Source organism: Podarcis melisellensis, assembly GCF_964234715.1.
Source record: "Podarcis melisellensis genome assembly, chromosome: 4".
NCBI classification, from domain to species: Eukaryota; Metazoa; Chordata; class Lepidosauria; order Squamata; family Lacertidae; genus Podarcis; species Podarcis melisellensis.
In genome coordinates this window covers 103,269,726-103,291,186 of record NC_138531.1, presented here as the reverse complement: position 1 = coordinate 103,291,186, position 21,461 = coordinate 103,269,726, and the positions used below count along the sequence as shown (strand labels likewise).

Here is a 21,461-nt window from a genome sequence, read left to right as displayed (position 1 = left end):
CCCCCTGTTAATGCTTCCTTTCCCCCTCCCTAGCCAAAGCACACCTGTAGATATGGGTAGACCACTTGCCACACCACTAGCAACCAATCAAAACCCATAATCTTGACAGTTACTGAAATCCCAGCCTATTGGAGAAGAGAATGCCTAGAGAGTTATGAAACAGCGCCCCCTACCAAGGGCTACACTGGCACTGCAGCTGTCAAACCAGCCTCGGCTCTAGCTTTAGAACAGGCATAGGCAACTTCGGCCCTCCAGATGTTTTGGGACTACAACTCCCATGATCCCTAGCTAGCAGGACCAGTGGTCAAGGATGATGGAAATTGTAGTCCCAAAACATTTGGAGGGGCGAGGTTGCCTATGCCTGCTTTAGAAGGTTCCTCTGTCGTGAAAACTTTTAGAAATTCATATAAAATGTTTCCTGTGATGGTTTTACACCTCTACTCAGAAGGTAAATGGCTATCGGGGAGGAGCTTGGGACATGAGATGGGGCAGCTATAATCCCTGAAGCTGAGACCACATGTACTCAGCTGGCAACACTGCCTGGGTGATAATAGCTGGCATCCTGACACCTGAGTGCTAGACAGGTAGTCATTCCAAGAACAATCGCAAACCCAACCAGTCGAGACAAAAGGGTGTGCTTAACTTGGCTGGGAAAACCTTTGATTCACTTAAAGGGTGGGAGGTGGAGCAAGCCTGGTGCTCAGGTTTCTGCCAGAAGACCCCTCCCAATTTGTGACATAGTTATAACAAATGTATGATGTTTTACTAAAGTTGTTATGGGTAACTTCTGGAAACTTATAAAAAGGAGAGCCATCCTTTTTGGGGGGCTTCTCACAACTTCTTATATGTGGTAGTTTGAAGTCTTGTTGCAATAATAAAGACCAGGCCTACGGGCTGCTGTTTGGCTCCCATATATTTCCTGGAGTCTTTACTGGCAATCCAAGTGAGTCTGGGAAATTCTCCACTACACTCTCTAGATGTTTTGGACTACATCTCCCATCGTCCCCAGCCAGAAAAGCCTTGCTCGATGGGGTTGATGGAGGTTGTAGTCATAGAGGCCAGTGAAGGTGGGGTAAGGTGTGTGGTGCAGTGGATGAGTTCACTGTTAAACCTCTGTTGCAAAAATGCCTCTTTGGGTCTCTCCTGCCTTGATAATGGTCCCTTTTTTGGAGCTCCAGATCACTATGATGCGCCAAAGTGGTCTTGGGTGGTACAGATGATCTTGATCCATTTCACCCTTGGTTCTAACCCATTTTTGGTCTTAAAACAGCCTTGGGCACCTTGGTGGCTGACCTATCTCAGGTGCTGGACAGGGGAGCTACACCCCTGTTGGGAATGGGTGAAGAGCTTGTCTTCCAGATGAGTGAGGGAGACCACAAAAGGCCCTTAGCCCAGCTCCCATTCTTTGTAGGAATCAACCACTGCTGGGTGAATGCAGCAATAAGGGGAAGTTTCCTTGTAAGCGTGGAAGAGTCAGAATAATTCCTCCTGCTCCTCGAATTGAGTGTTACTCCCTGGCTACTTCCAGAGTCAAGAGACTAAAGGAGGCACCTGCTCAAAGAAGGTGCTCATGGGAACATTTAATTAACAGCACAGGCAGCAAATCAGCTGCACTGTTCTAGGCACTGTGGATTTCCCCATCATTGTTATTGTATGGGGGCTCCTAAGCTGCACTATCATCCTCATCATTCCCACATCAAGAAGGTCCTCTATAAACGCTCATAGCCTGTCCTCTTTCTTGCAACCAAATATTGCATGCAAACTCTCTTCCCCCAAAGCAAAATGAAAAGGGGGAAGAACAGCATTCTTCCAGGGCAGCTTAGACAACAAAGCCTTCTCTCAGCTACTTGGGAAGGAGCAGCGGTGAAGAACTCAAGGCTCAGAAGCCTTACCCTTGGAGCTCAGAGAGCCACAAGGAGGCTCTTCCACAGCATCGTAGTAGCATCCAAGAGAAGACCCTTCCTGCCCCAGCAAAGATTCCCTCCAGGCCACTCTACTAGCCCCTGAAACACTCAAGGAGGGAGACTCGGATCAAGGAGATCAGGATTTCTCCATCCGCTTCACTGCAAACTATCCTTTTATTCTTGAAGAAGAGTCAGGAATTCTTCCATCCTCAAAGATGACAACTGTCCTCCAATGCTCCATTTCCGTGTGAGAGATCCTGGAAGTGAAAGATAGTAGCCGAGGTTCATCATGGTGCAGGATACTTTTGCCAACCTGAGCAGTGCAGTGCTTGCCCTGAGGGGCTTCCCTGGGTTGGAGGAGGTTCATGGCTGGATTGGGATCCCCATCTTCTCTGCCTACCTGGCAGCCGTCCTAGGAAACAGCACCATCCTCTATGTCATACGGACGGAGCCCAGTCTGCACCAGCCCATGTACTACTTCCTGGCCATGTTGGCCACCACTGACTTGGGTCTCTGCCTCGCCACGGCACCCACAGTGCTGGGCATCCTCTGGTTCCAGGTTGAAAAGGTCAGCAAGGAAGCCTGTGTAGCTCAGCTCTTCATCATCCACTCCTTCTCCTTCATGGAGTCAGCTGTGCTCTTTGCCATGGCCCTGGACCGATTCCTGGCCATCTGTTCTCCTCTGAGGTATGCGGCGGTGCTGAACTCCAGTAGAGTGGTCAGAATTGGAGTGGTCCTCCTGCTAAGGAGCACCTTGTTAATACTGCCCCCTGTCTCTCTCCTCTTGACGTTCCCCTACTGTCCACATGCTATCCTTTCCCATTCCTACTGTCTGCACCAGGATATGATTCGCGTGGCATGCACAAACACAACCTTCAACAGCCTCTATGCTCTCACCTTAATCCTCCTCACAATGGGTTCTGACCTGCTCTTCATCCTCATCTCCTACGGCCTCATCCTGAGAACAGTCCTGGGCATGGCCTCTGATAACCAGGGCCACCACAAGGCCCTGGGCACCTGCGTCTCCCACATCTGTGCAGTTCTAGTCTTCTACGTCCTGGTGCTTGGGCTCTCCATCGTACACCGGTTTGGACAGCATGCACCTGCACTCCTCCACGTCATCATGGGCAATGTCTACATCCTCCTGCCACCCTTGATGAACCCCATCATCTACAGCATCAAAACAAAGCAGATCTACAGCAGGATCCTCAGAATGGTCAGGAACTCCTGAAGGATTTGTCAGTTCATGGATTATTGCTTCATTTTATTTTCCTTCTGTTTGTACCCTCCTTTTCCCCCATCATGGAACCCAATGTGGCATTCATGGTGTTCCCATCTTGCCACTGACCAGTCACTGACATGCTTTGCTCTAGCAAGGCGGTGGCCTCATGGTCCTTCAGGCAAAATCCTGGGACCATTCATCCAAGGGAATCCCAAGAGAGAGCCAGTCACTCAACTCACTGTGACCAATATCAATTCATCAATATTGTGCCAGGCACTGTAGAAAAACAGCGTTTCCTCTCTCTGACGCAGAGTTGTACCAGTTAGGATGCTATTTTTGTTGGGTTGTTTCCCTCTACTGTATGTCTAATGTTATCATATCTCTTCTGCCTTCTCTAAATAAATACAAGATTAAACAGCTTGGATAGTCCAGCTGGTGAGAGTGTGGTGTTGATCATGCCAAGGTTGCAAATTTAACCCCCATGTGGGACAGCTGCATATTCTTGCAGGGAGTTGGACCAGAAGACCCTCTGAGTCCCTTCCAACTCCACTATTCAATGATTCTAATATTTTATCCTGGGTTCTTTCGTTGCTGTGGCTGATTTGCTACTAAAAGTACTGAACTCCACCCACCCACAGCTAAGTGAAGCCCCTGTGGACACAATGGGTAGAGGAAGAGCAGAGATGGTGATGGGCTTCATTCCACACAACTGGGTGAGGGTTGCCTGCCAGTGGTGGACCTTCTCAAGATTTGGTGAGGGTTTCCTTCAGGGCCTGGACTCCTGGACATTTAGCCACACAGCATCGCTTATGGGTCAGGTGGGTGTTGTGTGTAACTCTCAGTTCCCCCAAATGTTCACTTTCCAAGCTTCAGCAGGTGCAGGAAACTGTGCCCTGGACAGGGGAACCTCTTGGGCTTGCAGATCGTAAGGTCAGCAGTTCGAATCCACGCAATGGGGTGAGCTCCCGTTGCTCTATCCCATACTTCTTCTAACCAAGCAATTTTAAAAGCATACCAGCGTGAGTAGACAAATAGGTACCACTGTGGTACCTATGTGTGGTTTTTCCATGTGCTCTGGCAATCATCAATGTACATCAGTAGCGGTTCAGTCCTGCTGGCCACATGACCCGGAAAACTGACTGCAAACAAATGTCAGTTCCCTCAGCCTGAAAACGGAGATGAGTGCCGCACTCCACAATCAAATTCAACTGGACTTAACTGTCCAGGGGTCCTTTACTTTTTACCTTACCTTGCCTATCTGTTTATTTGGTGGCATTTTGTAGCTGCGACTACACAATGAACCAGGCAAAGCCAGTGGGGTTTTTTCAGGGGGTACTCAGGGGTACACAGTTACTGGCACCTCTTATTCTGGTTGTCAAAAAGTGTAGCACTTACTGTAGCAACTTCATGGTGAGTACCGGTACCTATTTTTCTAGGGAAAAAGCACTGGGCAAAGCTGCTCCATCTTGGAGTTCCTCTACATGCTTGTATAAAACAAGAGAAAATAAGTGTTGGAAATGTAAAGAAACAGAAGGTACGTATTATCATATGTGATGGCAATGTAAGGTTATTAAAAAATTCTTGGAAATGATATATACTGAACCGAGAAAAATGTTCAGAATAACCTTTGTTAAAAAACCAGAAGCCTTTTGGATTGGGTTTTACAGGAATGCATCTACCTAAAAAACATAAGAATCTGTTTGTGTATGCGACAACGGGTGCCCGGATATTGCTAGGCCAACGTTGGAAAGAAGAAGAAGTCCCACCAAAGAAGATTGGCAAATTAAGTTCATGGAGCATGCTGAAATCGCTAAATTAACCAGGAAACTTAGAAATCAATATGACCAATTTTAAAAAGAATGGAATTGTTTATTGCATATCTACAAAAGCAATATACACAAGTTAATACATCACCGGGATTTTTTTTTCAAAAAACCACTTGCAATACTATACACAATGTACAAAATTGGAAGTAAATACAGGATTTTATTGACATGCACAAATGAAAATACCGGTAATATAAAGGAACGGGGGGGGAGGGTCAGGGGATTCAAGTAATCCCATTCTGTGGATTCAATATTAATTGTATATATACCGTAGTTGTTTTAAATGTTTATTTTATGCCTTTTAAGGTAATGTTTTTGCTATTATGAAAATTAATAAAAATTATATATAGAGAGAGAGCGAGTTCATCTAGATGCTGAGGGTATACGGGGAGAGAAAAGCTCTTTAAAGGAAAGGCTAGTTTAGAGTAATTTTTAGCTATCTCGCTGCAATTGTGGGAAGTTTGAGCAGAGGGATGCTGGTGCTCAAGGTCATTGCAAAGCCTCTGTGGAGTTGAAGCACTTTATTAATAGAGCCACAAGGAGGCTCTTCCACAGCATCTTAGCAGCATCCAAGAGAAGAGACTTCATGGACCCAGCAAACATCACCCCTAGGCCTCTCTTCTATCCCCTGAAACTCTCAACCAGGGAGACTTGGGTCAAGGAGATCAGGATTTCTCCATCCCCTTCACTGCAAGGTATCCTTTTATTCTTGAAGAAGAGTCAGTATTAGAGTGTCTGCTTTGCATGCAGGAAGTCTCAGGGTCATTGTCCAGCATTTCCAGGTAGAGATGTGAATGTCCCCTATCTCAAAATCCTGGAGATCTGCTGCAAGTCCGTGTAACCAACCCTGAGCTACATGGACCAGTGGTCCAACTCAGTTTATTGCAGCTTCCTATGTTCCAGTACTTTCCACTCCTGAATGACAGATATCTTCTGCTTGGGGCATAGCTTAGATTTCTACAGGAATTCTCCCTTGCATTCCATCCTCAAAGATGACAACTGATCATGTCCTCCAAATGCTCCATTTCTGTGTGAGAGATCCTGGAAGTGAAAGATAGTAGCTGGGGTTCACCATGGTGCAGGATACCTCCGCCAACCTCAGCACCACAGAATTTGCCCTGAGGGGCTTCCCTGGGTTGGAAGCAGCTCATGGCTGGATTGGGATCCCCATCTTTTCCATCTACCTGGCAGCCATCCTAGGAAACTGCACCATCCTCTACGTCATACGGACGGAGCCCAGCCTGCAGCAGCCCATGTACTACTTCCTGGCCATGCTGGCCACCACGGACCTCTGCCTCTGCCTCGCCACAGTGCCCACAGTGCTGGGCGTCCTCTGGTTCCAATTGAAGAAGATCAGCAAGGAAGCCTGCGTAGCTCAGCTCTTCATCATCCACTCCTTCTCCTTCATGGAGTCAGCTGTGCTCTTTGCCATGGCTGTGGACCGATTCCTGGCCATCTGCTCTCCTCTGAGGTACACAGCACTGCTGAACTCCAGTAGGGTGGCCAGAATTGGGCTGGTCTTCCTGCTAAGGAGTACCTTGTTCCTACTGCCTCCTATGCCTTTCCTCTTGACATTCCCCTACTGCCCTAATGCTGTCCTTTCCCACTCATACTGTCTTCACCAGGACACCATTCGTGTGGCATGTGCCAATACAACATTCAACAGCTTCTATGCCCTCATCCTCATCCTCCTCACAATGGGTTCTGACCTGCTCTTCATCCTCATCTCCTACGGCCTCATCCTGAGGACTGTCCTGGGCATGGCCTCTGACAACCAGGGCCACCACAAGGCCCTGGGCACCTGCGTCTCCCACATCTGTGCCGTTCTGGTCTTCTACGTCCCGGTGCTTGGGCTCTCCATCGTACACCGGTTTGGACAGCATGCACCTGCACTCCTCCACGTCATCATGGGCAATGTCTACATTCTCCTGCCACCCTTGATGAACCCCATCATCTACAGCATCAAAACAAAGCAGATCTACAGCAGGATCCTCAGAATGGTCAGGAACTCCTGAAGGATTTGTCAGTTCATGGATTATTGCTCCATTTTATTTTCCTGTGTTTGTATCCTCCTTTTCCCCCATCATGGAATCCAATGTGGCATTCATGGTGTTCCCATCCTGCCACTGACCAGTCACTGACATGCTTTGCTCCAGCAAGGCGGTGGCCTCATGGTCCTTCAGGCAAAATCCTGGGACCATTCATCCAGGGGAATCCCAACAGAGAGCCAGTCACTCAACTCACTGTGACCAGTATCGATTCATCAATATTGTGCCAGGCACTGTAGAAAAACAGCGTTTCCCCTCTCTGACGCAGAGTTGTACCAGTTAGGATGCTAATTTTTTTCGGTTGTTTTCCTCTATGTCTAATGTTATCATATTTCTTCTGCCTTCTCTAAATAAATACAAGATTAAACAGCTTGGACAGTCCAGCTGGTGAGAGTGTGGTGTTGATCATGCCAAGGTTGCAAATTTAACCCCCATGTGGGACAGCTGCATATTCTTGCAGGGAGTTGGACCAGAAGACCCTCTGAGTCCCTTCCAACTCCACTCTTCTATGATTCTAATATTTTATCCTGGGTTCTTTCGTTGCTGTGGCTGATTTGCTACTAAAAGTACCATATTTTTTGCTCCATAATACGTACCTGACCATAAGACACACCTAGTTTTTATTTTTATTTTTAAATAATGTTTATTAAGGTTTCAAATGATTACAGAAATAAAGAAAAAGAAAAAAGATGAAACAGTAAAAAAAGATACAATTAAAAAAAAAGAAAAAACAAATCAATCTTTCCATAGCTTATCTTTCATCTGCTTGTTTCCTTGACCTCCTCACACCTCCCTTTTTTGTATTCTAGTTCAAAAGTTGTTTCAGCAAGTCCTTACCCTTTTTGCTTTTATCTTAATATTTTATCATAATATATTATAGCTTTACATTTTCACATGTTAACAATCCATTTTTACAGACCCCTTAAAAACATTATTGCTAAAACCACATAGCTTCATTCCAGCATCCCTCTAACATTCCTTAATTTTACAGTGTTTCTGTAAATAGTCTTTAAATTTCTTCCAGTCTTCCAGATTTTCCATTGCTAATTTTCCTTTAGCTTATTTCCCGGACCTCCTCATACCTCCCTTTTTTGTATTCCACTTCAAATTGTTGGTTCATTAGATTTTTACCTGTTTATAACCCTTTTTTCATATTCTCTTAAAGCATTACAGCTGGAAACCACTTAATTTCTATCCAACATCATTCTAACATTCATTAATTTTACAATATTTCTGTAGGTAGACTTTAAATTTTTTCCAATCTTCTTCCACCGGCTCTTCTCCCTGGTCTCGGATTCTGCCAGTCATTTCCGCCAGTTCCATGTAGTCCATCAACTTCATCTGCCATTCTTCCCGGGTGGGTAGATCTTGTGTCTTCCAATACTTTGCGATGAGTATTCTTGCTGCTGCTGTAGCATACATAAATAAAGTTCTATCTTTCTTTGGCACCAATTGGTCAACCATGCCCAGGAGAAAGGCCTCTGGTTTCTTCAAGAAGGTATATTTAAATACCTTTTTCATTTCATTATAGGTCATCTCCCAGAAAGCCTTAATCCTTGGGCACGTCCACCAAAGGAAGACACACCTAGTTTTTAGAGGAGAAAACAAGAAAAAAATATTCTGAATGAAAGAGTGGATTTTTGTGGTTCATTCTGTGGTGACAGACATGATCTTATGGTGAATTTGGGGTGACCCAATGCAAAAATCCTGAGGATCCATGTGGATCTGTGCTTTGTAACCATGTTTTTGCACCATTGCAGCCCCATGAAACAGTGGGTGCATGATTTTTTTTGGTGCAGGCAGTAACCATGGACATGCTATTTGATATGATGGTTAATTTGGGGTGACCCAATGCAAAAATCCTGTCGATCAATGGGCTTTACCTCCACCTTCCCAGGCAGCCTCCAAACGCGTCCCTTATCTCTCTTCTGATCCCACCAATCAGCTGCTTCCTGTCAACGCTCCCTTCCCTCTTGTTTGCCTTAGTGTCTTTTCCTCAGCTGGAGCAGTTTTTTGCTCCTCCTTTTCTTCTAATTTCTCTCCTTATTGCTTTAGTCTTCCTGTTTCCCCCCTTTGCAAGTTTGCTGTCTTCACCTCCCCCCTCCCAGGCAGCCTCCTTTATCTCTAGCATCCCTTATCTCTCTCCCTGATTGGCAAACGATCAGGCTTTGTTTCAACACTCACTTCCCTCTTTCAAAAGAAAAAGCATGATCTTATTGCCCCTGGGCAATTCGGCTCCTGGGACCACACATTTGCTCCATTAGATGCACAGACATTTCCCCTTACTTTTTAGGAAGAAAAAATGTGTCTTATGGAGTGAAAAATACGGTACTTGAATGCCACCCACCCACAGCTAAGTGAAGCTCATATGGACACAATGGGTAGAGGAAGAGGAGAAATGGTGATGGGCTTGATTCCACACAACTGGGTGAGGGTTGCCTGCCAGTGGTGGACCTTCTCAAGGTTTGGTGAGGGTTTCCTTCAGGACCTGGACTCCTGGGAGCTGCCCAGAGTGGCTGGGGAAACCTAGCCAGATGGGCGGGGTATAAATATGGTCATTTAGTCACACAGCATCGCTTATGGGTCAGGTGGGTGTTGTGTGAATCTCTCAGTTCCCCCAAATGTTCACTTTCCAAGCTTCAGCAGTAGCAGGAAACTGTGCCCTGGACAGGGGAACCTCTTGGGCTTGCAGATCGTAAGGTCAGCAGTTCGAATCCATGCAATGGGGTGAGCTCCCGTGCTCTATCCTATCTCCTTCTAACCAAGCAATTTTAAAAGCATACCAGCGTGAGTAGACAAATACAGTGGTACCTCAGGTACGCTTCAGGTTACAGACGCTTCAGGTTACAGACTCCGCTAACCCAGATATAGTACCTCGGGTTAAGAACTTTGCTTCAGGATGAGAACAGAAATCGTGCTCCGGTGGCGTGGCAGCAGCAGGAGGCCCCATTAGCTAAAGTGGTGCTTCAGGTTAAGAACAGTTTCAGGTTAAGAACGGACCTCCGGAATGAATTAAGTACTTAACCTGAGGTACCACTGTAGGTACCACTGTGGTGGGAGGATAAATGGCATTTTCGTATACTCTGGGATTCATCATGGTCCTCTGTACATCAGCAGCAGTTCAGTCCTGCTGGCCACATGACCCGGAAAACTGACTGCAGACAAATGTCAGTTCCCTCAGCCTGAAAACGGAGATGAGTGCCGCACTCCACAGTCAAATTCAACTGGACCTAACTGTCCAGGGGTCCTTTACCTTTTACCTTACCTTGCCTATCTGTTTATTTGGTAGCATTTTGTAGCTGCGACTACACAATGAACCAGGCAAAGCCAGTGGGTTTTTTTCAGGGGGTACTCAGGGGTACACAGTTACTGGCACCTCTTATTCTGGTTGTCAAAAAGTGTAGCACTTACTGTAGCAACTTCAAGGTGAGTACCGGTACCTATTTTTCTAGGGGAAAAGTACTGGGCAAAGCTGCTCCATCCTGGAGTTCGTCTACATGCTGAGGGTGTATTGGAGGAGTAGAGAAAAGCTCTTAAAAGGAAAGGCTAGTTTAGAATAATAATAATAATAATAATAAATTTTATTTATATCCCGCCCTCCCCAGCCAAAGCTGGGCTCAGGGCGGCTAACAACAATCAAAATAATCCAACGATTCTAAAAAAACATTTCATTATAAAAATTAATTAAAATCAATTTATGGCAACCAATAAGCAAAATTCTGTGCAGATTGCCAGAGGAGGGGGGTCAGGCTGCGCCCTGACCAAAGGCCTGGTGGAACAGCTCCATCTTGCAGGCCCTGCGGAAAAATGTCAAGTCCCGCAGGGCCCTAGTCTCTTGTGACAGAGCGTTCCACCAGATTGGAGCCGCGTCCGAAAAGGCTCTGGCTCTAGTTGAGGCCAGCCTAACCTCTCTGTGGCCTGGGATCTTCAAGATGTTTTTGTTTGCAGACCGTAAGTTCCTCTGTGGGACATACCAGGAGCACTAATAATTTTTAGCTAATAATTTTAGCACTAATAATTTTAGCATTAATAATTTTTAGCTATTTCGCTGCAAGTGTGGGAAGTTTGAGCAGAGGGAATCTAGTCTCAAGGTTGAAGCCTCTGTGGGGTTGAAGCACTTTATTAAAAGAACGACAAGCATGGGCTTGGGCATAGCCAAGGGTCAGCAGCTGCCCCCATCCCCAATCAAGTAAGTAAATAAAAATGCTTAACTAAAAGTAGAAATTGTAGAAAGCTGTCGACAGGTTTTTCTGAGAATTTGGGATTCAAAGGAAAGCAATTTAAAACAACTGTTGCTGAGACATTTTATTCCCTATCTGCTAGACAGAACCCGATAGAGGATGATGACAGGTGAGTGCCCTGCCCCCCCCCCAACATAAATCCTGTCTGCACCCCTTGCCATGAGTGCCAGAAGAGACTTCTCTTTCTTCTCCAGGTCCATCCATTCCCCTTGGAGAGGCACCATGGAGTGGTCAGAAAGCTCCCAACCAATTAGTGATCCCTGAAGATCACACCACAGCCCATAAATATTTCCTGGCTTTCCTCCAGGTTCTGGCAGAATCAGGTTTGCTACAGTTGTGACACTGGGGTGCCAATGGCTTGTCTGAGAGGGGCTTCAGCTGAAGGTGGAGTCCAGAACATCCAGCCAGAAATTGCGGTAAGGAACCGGGGGGGAGGAAGGTGAGGATTAGCAACCAGGATAGTTTGGAACTATGTCTGTTACTGCAGCATTCCCTGCAAAGTGAGGGAATCCCTTTTTGATGGCCTCAGTCACAACAGCAAGATCCTATCTGGGTGTTTGTCTTGGAGAATCCAATTCTGGCTGCATATTAAAGAGAGATAGCAGATTTTAAACAAACAAACAAACCCAGATAATAGAAAGTCCTTCTTGCTGCAGTATGTAGTTAAACTATAGAACTCCCTTCTACATGAGGCAATGATGGCATCTAACTTGGGTGGCTTTAAAATAGGATTAGACAGGTTCATGGAGGAGGAGAGGGCTATACATGGATACTAGACAGGATGGCTCAGCTCTGCTTCTACAGTTGGAGGCAGCTGTGATTCTGGAGCCCAGATGCTGGAAACCACAGGAATGGAGAGAGCTCTTCTGTTTGAATCCTGCTTGCAGGTTTCCCATACTCGGCATCTGGTTGGCCAGTGTGAGAGCAGGACCCTGGGCAAGGTTGGCCCCCACAGGCCTGATCTGGCAAGATCTTCTTAGGTTCTCAGGCCCGTACTCTCTGCTTAGCAAAACCAGGCAATATGCAAGCAAAATGACCTTTGCTGACTCCCAGGTCTCCTCCAGAAAACCTGGTTATTGAACGTTCCTCCTGCTCTGCTGGTTAGCTGATTCCTGTTCTTTGCTGAACATATTGGTGTTTTTCAACTTTGACCTGTTGCAGGAGCTTAGCCAGACCTTAGCAGAGCATACTCAGAGTTTCAGAAAGCAATCATTTGCAGGCAGGATGGACAAAGCAGGAACAACACGCTGCTACTAGTAACTTGGTTACTTAGAGGTGTTTATTATTTACAGCAGACTCTACAAGTTACTATATACAAGAACAGAAACGGATCTTAACTAGCTCTCTCTTAACAAACTCTGAAAATTTTCAGTTGAAAATTTTACAGTCCCATATCCAACATACAACATAGAAACGAGATTCCAGAGAATCTTCTGGATTCCCCTCTTCCTCTTTGTGGGTCCTATTTTTAATAATTTCCTCCTCCATCTTTTATAATAATCCAAATCTTTTACCTCTCCACTGTGTCCATTAAACTACAAGTGATATTCCAACCCTACTAACGATTTTAACGGTTTACAATGGTTTTTAAGATTAGTTATGAATTTCCCCCATTCCTTATTAAAACTTTGGTCTTTCTGATTTCTGATTCTTCTGGTCGTTTTAGCCATTTTGGCATAATTCATCAACTTGAACTGCCATTCTTCTCAGGTAGGGACTTTATCTTCTTTCCATCTCTGGCCAGAGATCAGCCAGAGACACCCATCTGTTGCCCCAGGAAAGCCCCCTCATCACTGCATGCCAACTCAGAGGCCAAAGGAGCCGGCTGAAGGGCACATCCTGCCTTACCAGGCTCAACCTCACACAGTCCTGCATTGAAGGGTTGGACTAGAAGGTCCTTGGGGTCTACAGTTCTATGGTTCTATGACTTAAGGCCCTTCCCCCCCAGCAGTTTTGTTCCCTCCTGTACAAAAGAAGCTGGAAGACTGGTGTAGCTTTCACGGCTCAAATTGTTGCTTTGAGTTCCACAGTTCCTGTTTCTCCAGGCAGGTTCTGATGGCAAGTGTCACAGCTCAGTGGCTGCAAAAGGTCCTGGGTTCAGTCCCTGGCACCATCTCCACGAAAAGACCAGTCTTTGAAGCCCTGGAGAGCCAAACGCAGATCAGTGTGGTAGATAATCCTGACCTAGAAAAATAAATGATCTCACCCTAGAATTCATGGACATCCAATGATGGAGAATACTGGAAAAGTCTGGGTGGATAAGGGAAAGTCCTTCTTCACACATGTTGTTGTTGTTGTTTAGTTGTGTCTGACTCTTCATGACCCCCTGGACCAGAGCACGCCAGGCACTCCTGTCATCCATGGCCTCCCGCAGTTTGGTCAAACTCATGTTGGTCACTTCAAGAACACTATCCAACCATCTCGTCCTCTGTCGTCCCCTTTTCCTCGCGCCCTCCATCTTTCCCAACATCGGGGTCTTTTCCAGGGAGTCTTCTCTTCTCATGAGGTGGCCAAAGTATTGGAGCCTCAGCTTTAGGATCTGTCCTTCCAGTGAGCACTCAGGGCTGATTTCCTTCAGAATGGAGAGGTTTGATCTTCTTGCAGTCCATGGGACTCTCAAGAGTCTCCTCCAGCACCAAAATTCAAAAGCATCAATTCTTCGGCGACCCGCCTTCTTTATGGTCCAGCTCTCACTTCCATACATAGTACATAGCACATACATACATAGCACATAGCAGAGTTAAACGATGGAGCTCATGCCTGCAAAAGACAGTAATGGCCACCAACATTGGTAAAGGTAGCCCTGCCTGTGCAGGCCAGTCGTGTCCGACTCTAGAGTTGTGCGTTCATCTCACTTAAAAGGCCGGGAGCCAAAGCTGTCCGCAGACACTTCCGAGTCACATGGCCAGCGTGATGAAGCTGTTCTGGCGAGCCAGCACTAGCGGAGCACACGGAAACGCTGTTTACCTTCCCGCTATAAAGCGGTACCTATTTATCTACTTGCACTTAGGGGTGCTTTCGAACTGCTAGGTGGGCAGGAGCTGGGACCAAAAGACGGGAGTTCACCCCGCCGCAGGGATTTGAACCGCCAACCATATGATCGGCAAGTCCTAGGCACTGAGGTTTTACCCACAGTGCCACCCGCATCCCTTGCACCACCTGCATCCCACCAACATGGATGGCTTTAAATGAGAATTAGACAAGTTCATCATCTGGCTGGCCACCGTGAGAAGATGATGGGCCATTGTCCTGATTCAGCAGGCTCCTCTTGGGATCTTTTGACTTGGTGGGAGGCAGTTTCAATGCTCCTACGATGTTCCTCACAGAAGTTCTCTCTCCTTCCTTCTCCTCCAGGAAGCATGCTCAGTGATGATGACCTGATCTCTCCAACAAGAGCATCATGTGTGCTTCCAACTGCAGTTCCCAGGCCAACCCCTCCTCGTTCATCCTGCTGGGAATCCCAGGGCTGGAAAGCGCTCAGCACTGGCTCTCCATCCCCCTCTCTTCCATGTACCTCATCACCATCTTGGGCAACGGCACCATCTTAGTCATCATCAAGACGGAGCCCAGCCTCCACAAGCCCATGTACATCTTCCTCTCCATGCTGGCTGCCATCGACCTGGTCACCTCGACCGCCACCCCGCCCAAGATGCTCTGCACCTTCCTGTTCAATGCCGGGAAGATCAGCTTTGGTGGGTGCCTGGCTCAGATGTTCTTCATCCACTCTTTCTCCGTGATGGAGGCCACCATCCTGGTGGCCATGGCCTTTGACCGCTACATGGCCATATGCTCCCCGCTGCGCTATGAGGCCATTTTGACCAAGTCTGTCCTCCTCAAGATTGGGGTGGTGGTGGTGGCCCGGGCGGTTGCTCTCATCACCCCGCTCCCAGTCCTTGCAGGGCGGCTGCCTTTCCGCAGAAGCCACCTGGTGCCCCATACCTATTGCCAGCACATGGCTGTAGTGAAGCTGGCCTGCACTGACATCACGGTCAACAGCCTGTACGGGATGAGTGTGGCCCTCTATGTGGGCATCTCCGACATGCTGCTCATCACCCTCTCTTATGGCATGATTCTCCGTGCTGTCCTCCGCCTGCCCTCCAAGGAGGCTCGCCTCAAGGCCTTCAACACCTGCGGCTCCCACATCTGTGTCATATTGATCGCCTTCGTCCCGGGACTCTTCTCCATCCTGACACACTGCTTTGGCCACAAGGTGCCTCCACATGCCCCCATCCTCCTGGCTAACCTCTACCTGCTGCTGCCGCCTACCCTCAACCCCATTGTCTACGGGGTCAAGACCAAGGAGATCCGCAACAGAGTGTTCCGCAAGTTTTGGAAGAGGAAAGACCTGTACTGAAGTCACTGCAGGCGTCGGAGGGGCGTCCTTGCCCACGCGGTGGGCAAAAAGGCATTGGAGCAATCAGGGAACCCCCAAATGCAACATAACTGGAGACATTGGGGCAGAATGCTGCAACATCATTGCTGACCAGAGTAGGGCCTTCTCAGCCTAGAACACCTGTGCTCTGGAATCCGCAATGGCTGCCAATTTGCTGCCGGGCCACGTTCAAGCTTTTGATTCCTGCATTGCAGGGGGTTGGGCTAGATGACCCTGGGTACCCCTCCAACTCTGCAATTCTATGACTCTATGGAGGGGGGACCAGTTTGCCTTATCCTCTATGTGCCCAGTCAACTGCTACATGAAAGCTGTTCCTTATTTGTAAGAACCCAGTCACTTAGTGTGGCAGCATCTGAACTTTGAAACTCCCTTCCTCTTGACATCAGGCAAACATTTGGCGCCTGCTAAACACATTTATGTTTATTATTTATTATTATTTATTTTAGGGAAATATTAAATTTATTAGTTTTCATAAAACATACAAGAAGGCTTGTGGAAGCATACTACAGCTATGGATTTATTGATCATAAATCAGGACAAAGAAACATGTCATCTCTCTCTCATGTCATCTCAGAGAGAACAGCAAAAAGCAAAAGCTATACACAACGGACGTTCCCAGCATACTGTGCTGGAATGTAAACAGATATGTGACACGCAACAATTCCACACACCTGTTCCTTAAGGTGGAATGGAAATGTCAACAGGTACCACTGTAGTCTAGTTGTCAAAGCTGGCCAGCCAAACGGAGCTCCCAGCAAAGCAGAATTTTACCAGAGTTCCTAAATCAAGCAGGTAAATCCTAAATCCATCACTCAGACACCACACCTGCCACAATCACACCTTGGTGCTTGATGGAAGTAGAACCAAGGGGGCTTGTGGGGTGCCCATCTGGCCCAGTCATATTCAGAGGTGTTGAAAAGCCAGCCAGATGCTCACACCATTGTCTGAGATGGGAGGCTTTCTAACATCACTGCCTTCTTAGCAAGTGTTGCCAAAGGAGCATAAAGGAGGCAAATCAGGATGTCAGTTTGCAAGGGAAAAAAGCAGGCTCATCTTGCTCAGGAGGCAAGAAGATACTTATTTAGGGAAGCCAGAAGAGAGACAATAATGTTAGCCATAGAGGCAAGCAACCAAAAGGAACTTTTGAGATAGGGATGGAAAATGCTGCTTTTCTTTTTTGTGTGTATAATTTTTATTAAGTTTTCTATTTTACAATTTAAAATATTCATTAAACATCCTTAAAATGTCAGCAACTTCTCTTCTTCTCTTTTCATGGTTCATTTTGCATACTGTAAATCCTTGTGTATTTTACATAAACTAAACCATTCAGTATTCCATTAATACATCCATCAGGACTTGTTTACACTGTTGAATTTATCTTAACGCTGCCAACATTTTCAAGCGTACACCATTTCCTCCCATATATTCAGCAAACATTTTCCAATCTTCTTTAAACGTATGTTCTTCATGTTCTCTTATTCTATATGTTAGATCAGCAAGCTGCACATATTCCATCAGTTTAAGTTGCCATTCTTCCTTAGTTGGGACCTCGCTTGTTTTCCATTTTTGAGCTAACATAACACATGCTGCAGTAGTGGCATACATAAATAACCATTTTGTACACCTGGAAAACCTACTCTTTAGTTCTAAATCGGAACAAATAGCAATCTGTGGGAAATTGCCGCTTGCTCCAGTTGAGCACAAAAGTGTGATTTCTGCCAACAGGAAGCATCAGAACCAGAAGAAGGGTGGATTTGCCCCATGTTTTTGGCACAAAATCAAACCAAACAGGAATAAATTCATCTGTTCTACATTGACATCTGAGCACTGACCTGCTCTCTCTTGGCCTTTCCTTGGCTGAATGTTTCCAGGGACTGGTCTGAAGGATCAGGAGGCCACCTCCTTGCAGAAGCTAAGCAGGTCTGGATCTGGATCTGCTCAACACCTCGATGGGTGACCACCAGGGAATTTGGGTTCTGTGTCATAAGAAAGACAGGATCTAAACATACTGAAACAAAATCTAGTAACAAGCTGGAACTTGTGCAGAGGAGGGCAACCAAGAAGATCAAGGGTCTGGAAACCAAGCCTTATGAGGAACAGTTGAGAGAGCTGGGTAAGTTTAGCCTGAAGAAGGAAAGGAGAGGGAACTGGGAAAGGCAGAAAGGATACAAAAAACTTATGGAATATGCAGAAATAGCGAAACTTACCAGAAGAATGGAAATGGTTAATTGACTATTTACAGATAAATTGTAAACAGATAAAAACATTGGCAGGATTGTTGCAATAACCAGCAGTTTTAAAAGAGTATATATTTATGGTAGATAATTAAATGACCAAGTTAAAGGAATTTGGATGTGCAGAAGATATTAAAAAATAAATTTAAGGAACTGGCCGCATGCCCTGATCTGTACCAGGGCCCAAGAAAGCATTGCAAACAGAGTTGCAATTACATGTTTCTTGAGGATAATTGAGCCCACTGAGGATAATTAAGTGCACTTACAGATTATTACTGTTATTATTATTTCACCATGTATCAATTGAGGGCCCTTGGAATGTAGGACAGGACTCTGCCCCAGGGAGCTCACATTCAGGTTTGACAGCGTGGGGAGAGAACAACAGAGGGAGAGTTGGAAGCGGCAGGGGTAGGAAGACAGGGAGGTTCAAGAAGGGCAGGGATTGGGAGCCCACTGCCTGCCAATGGGAAGCAGAGTCAGAGCACATTCCGGAAGACCTCAGGTTCCCCATCTCTGAGCAAGAGCTTCGCTCAGAATATGGGCTTTGAAGCAGAACAGGTGTACAAAAGGGGGCAGGAATGACGAAAGAATTGAAGACTTCTAAAGTGGCCCAAAGTCATACAACCAGAAAAGTTGAGGTCACGAGCAGGCGTTTCTCAGGAGAAAGATGATTCTGCGCCCCTTGAAAGGTCACCTGAATCAGTCTGGGCTAATTCACACAACCAAGTTTTATAGGCTTGAGAAAATTTAACAAACAATTGCAGAATTCTGGGGACTTGAAGGTCTAGAATGTCTGCTGAAAGTTCTCTTGGAAATTCCTAGTGCTCCCTCACAGAACTCCATTTCCCAAGGTTCCTTAAGACTGGGAATGAGAAAAGTCAGAGCCTTCTGGGTCAGGCCAAAGGAGACCCATCGAGTCCAGGATCCTGGACCCCAATGGGCAAGCAGGATTGGAGCCCCAGAGCCTCTCCCTTGATGCCGTTTCCTGCAAGTGGGATCCAGAAGCATCGCTGCCTCTGATGGTGGGGGGAGAGCAGAGCCAGCCGGACTAGGAGCCATTAGAGCTTCTGCTCCATGAATCTGCCTAGTCCGTCTTTCAGGCCACCCAGGTTGACATCTGATGTCTTTCCACAGGGAGGGAGCCACTGCCAAGAAGGCCCTTTGCCTGCTACCCTGTAGCTGAATCACCGGAGGAGGAGGACCTCAGTGTCTGGGCTGAGCGATGGGGGTGGAGACGCTCCTTTGGGGCTGCCTTCAGATGTCTTCTAAAGCCTTTATACTTGCTTGTCTCCTTGGCACAGGCGTGGCATTACTCCATACCCTCCAGGATTTCTCAGGGGAAAATAGGGATGTCTTCAGGAAAAGCAGGACATTCTTAGATCAAATCAGAAACCAGGACAGCTTCTGCAAATCCAGGAGGAGGAGCTTTGCCCCAGGGTATAAAAGGCTCCAGCCCTGGAAGAAGCTCCAGCTCAGCCCAGAAGGTTTTCTCCAGCAGCCGAGAGAAGCTCCCAGCCCACAGACAGCCATCATGACCGAGATGCTGATACTCACCACTTTCGGGATAAGAATGGGTGCGACAGTCGTTGAAGCCCTTCGCATGTAAGGCCAGGGGTGGTCGCCTCTCTAAGCAGGTTGGGCAGGAGCTCCTCTTTCCACTTGGATAATAACCATCCATGCCTCTCCCTTTCTCCTTCCTTCCTTCCTTCCTTCCTTCCTTCCTTCCTTCCTTCCTTCCTTCCTTCCTTCCTTTGTTCCTTCTCTGCAGCCTGCTGGAGGTCGACCCTCGTGCCCGATATTCCTCCCTCTCATTAGGAACCTCTCCAGCCCTCTTTGCACGAGGTCCAGGAGGCTTTTTCCGAGCTGCGTGAACTGCTCTGCGACAATCTCCACATGGACCCCCTCAACTTCAGGGTGAGGCTGCTCCCCCGCCCCAAGGGGATGCCTGGCGGGGGGGGACTGGGGGGGTGCCATGTGTGTGTGTCACTCTGGGTGGCTTACAGGACATAAACCATGGTAAGACATTAGACATTTCCTGTTACAGGGTTGCATTCAGATTTCAGTTAGTTAGGGCTGCCTGGCAGGGGGGACTGGGGGTGCCGTCTTTGTGTGTGTGTGTGTGTGTGTGTGTGTGTCACTCTGGGTGTCTCACAGGACATAAAACATTAGACATTAAAAATTTCCTGATACAGGGTTGCCTTCAGATTTCAGTTAGTTGTTTATTTCCTTGACATCTGGTGGGAGGGCATTCCACAGGGCAGGAGCCACTACCAAGAAGGCCCTCTGCCTGCTTCCCTGTAACCTCACCTCTCACAGTGAGGGAACCGCCAAAAGGGAGCTGGACCTCAGAGTCTGGGCTGAACAATGGGGGTGGAGACCCTCCTTTGGGTATAGAGGGCTGAGGCCTTTTAGGGCTTTTAAGGTCAACACCAAAACTTTGAATTGTGCTCTGCGATCTTAACAGCCACTCCCAGTCACCAGTCTAGCTACCGCATTCTGGATTAGTTGCAGTTTCCGCGTCACCTTCAAAGGTAGCCCCACATGGGGGGCATTGCAGTAGTCCAAGCGGGAGATAACTAGAGCATGCACCACTCTGGTGAGACAGTCTGCGGGCAGGTAGGGTCTCATCCTGTGGACCAGATGGAGCTGGGAGACAGCTGCCCTGGAAACAGAAACGACCTGCGCCTCCATTGACCTCTGTGAGTCCAAAATGACTCCCAGGGTCCGCACCTGGTCCTTCAGGGGCACAGTTACCCCATTCAGGACCAGGGAGTCCCCCACCCACCCGCTTGCCCCCAGTCCACCCTAAACAGTGCTTCTGTCTTGTCAGGATTCAGTCTCAATCTGTTGAATCTGTTGTGGGATCTGTTGTGGGGAGAGGGTGACCCACACATGGGCCCCCTGGCAGAAGGAGTCACCCTCTCTTTTCTCTTCCAGCTCCTGGGCGAGGTCCTCAGCACCCTCCTGCTAGCCACCCCCCCCCCCGGACAGGAATTCACCCCTGCCTACCACCATGCCTTCCACAAGCTGGTCGGGGTGGTGGCTCATGCGCTGGCCTGCCGGTCCCACTGAGACACCCCCAGGGAGAAGCGGCCGCCTCCTGCTGGTCTCCCCTTCCTGCCCCCATGTGACGCTTGGCCCTCTAATAAATCCTCCCTCTGCATCTGATCTGGTTTTCTGTGTCTCCTTCTCTGGGACAGAGGGAGGGGACTGGCCTGGGTGTGGGGGGTAGAAACACCTCCTGTTAGTTGGGGGGCTGGGAAAGGGGGGGCTTCTATGTCACTCAAGAGGAACCATTGAGCACCAATGGGGGGGTTCAGGACTCTGTGGCACTTTGCCCCCCTCCCTGAAGCTGGAGTGCTTTTTGGAGCCAGGGACCCCCGCTGTTTCCCCAAATCCTTCATCCTGAAAGCTCCTGCCAGACTGACCCCCCCATGCCCCAATTCCCCCCCCCGGTCATCTCCCCACCCAGTTCTGTCCAGTTTCCCTCTCTGTGATTCCTACTCTGGAGAAATTGGGGGTGAGAGACTCAGAGGGGGATGCGGACCCTTCCCCTGCTCTGGATTCCAACCCTCTGAATATGGGGTGGGGGT

The 21,461-nt window shown here is 47.6% G+C and overlaps 2 protein-coding genes across 2 annotated transcripts; both read left to right on the top strand.

Moving 5' to 3' along the window:
- Window positions 1-2,193: 2,193 nt before the first annotated feature.
- Window positions 2,194-20,940, top strand: LOC309368838 (uncharacterized protein; the record flags this gene model as incomplete). The annotated part of the gene is made up of 5 exons (XM_081909144.1): window positions 2,194-3,120; window positions 14,636-15,588; window positions 17,506-17,587; window positions 19,684-19,782; window positions 20,806-20,940. 5 exons carry the CDS (start codon window positions 2,194-2,196, stop codon window positions 20,938-20,940), a joined length of 2,196 nt encoding a protein of 731 aa, XP_081765270.1.
- Window positions 6,026-6,967, top strand: LOC309369279 (olfactory receptor 51V1-like; the record flags this gene model as incomplete). Its single annotated transcript, XM_081910089.1, has 1 exon — window positions 6,026-6,967. The coding sequence occupies one exon, from the start codon at window positions 6,026-6,028 to the stop codon at window positions 6,965-6,967; it is 942 nt and encodes a 313-aa protein (XP_081766215.1).
- Window positions 20,941-21,461: the final 521 nt, after the last annotated feature.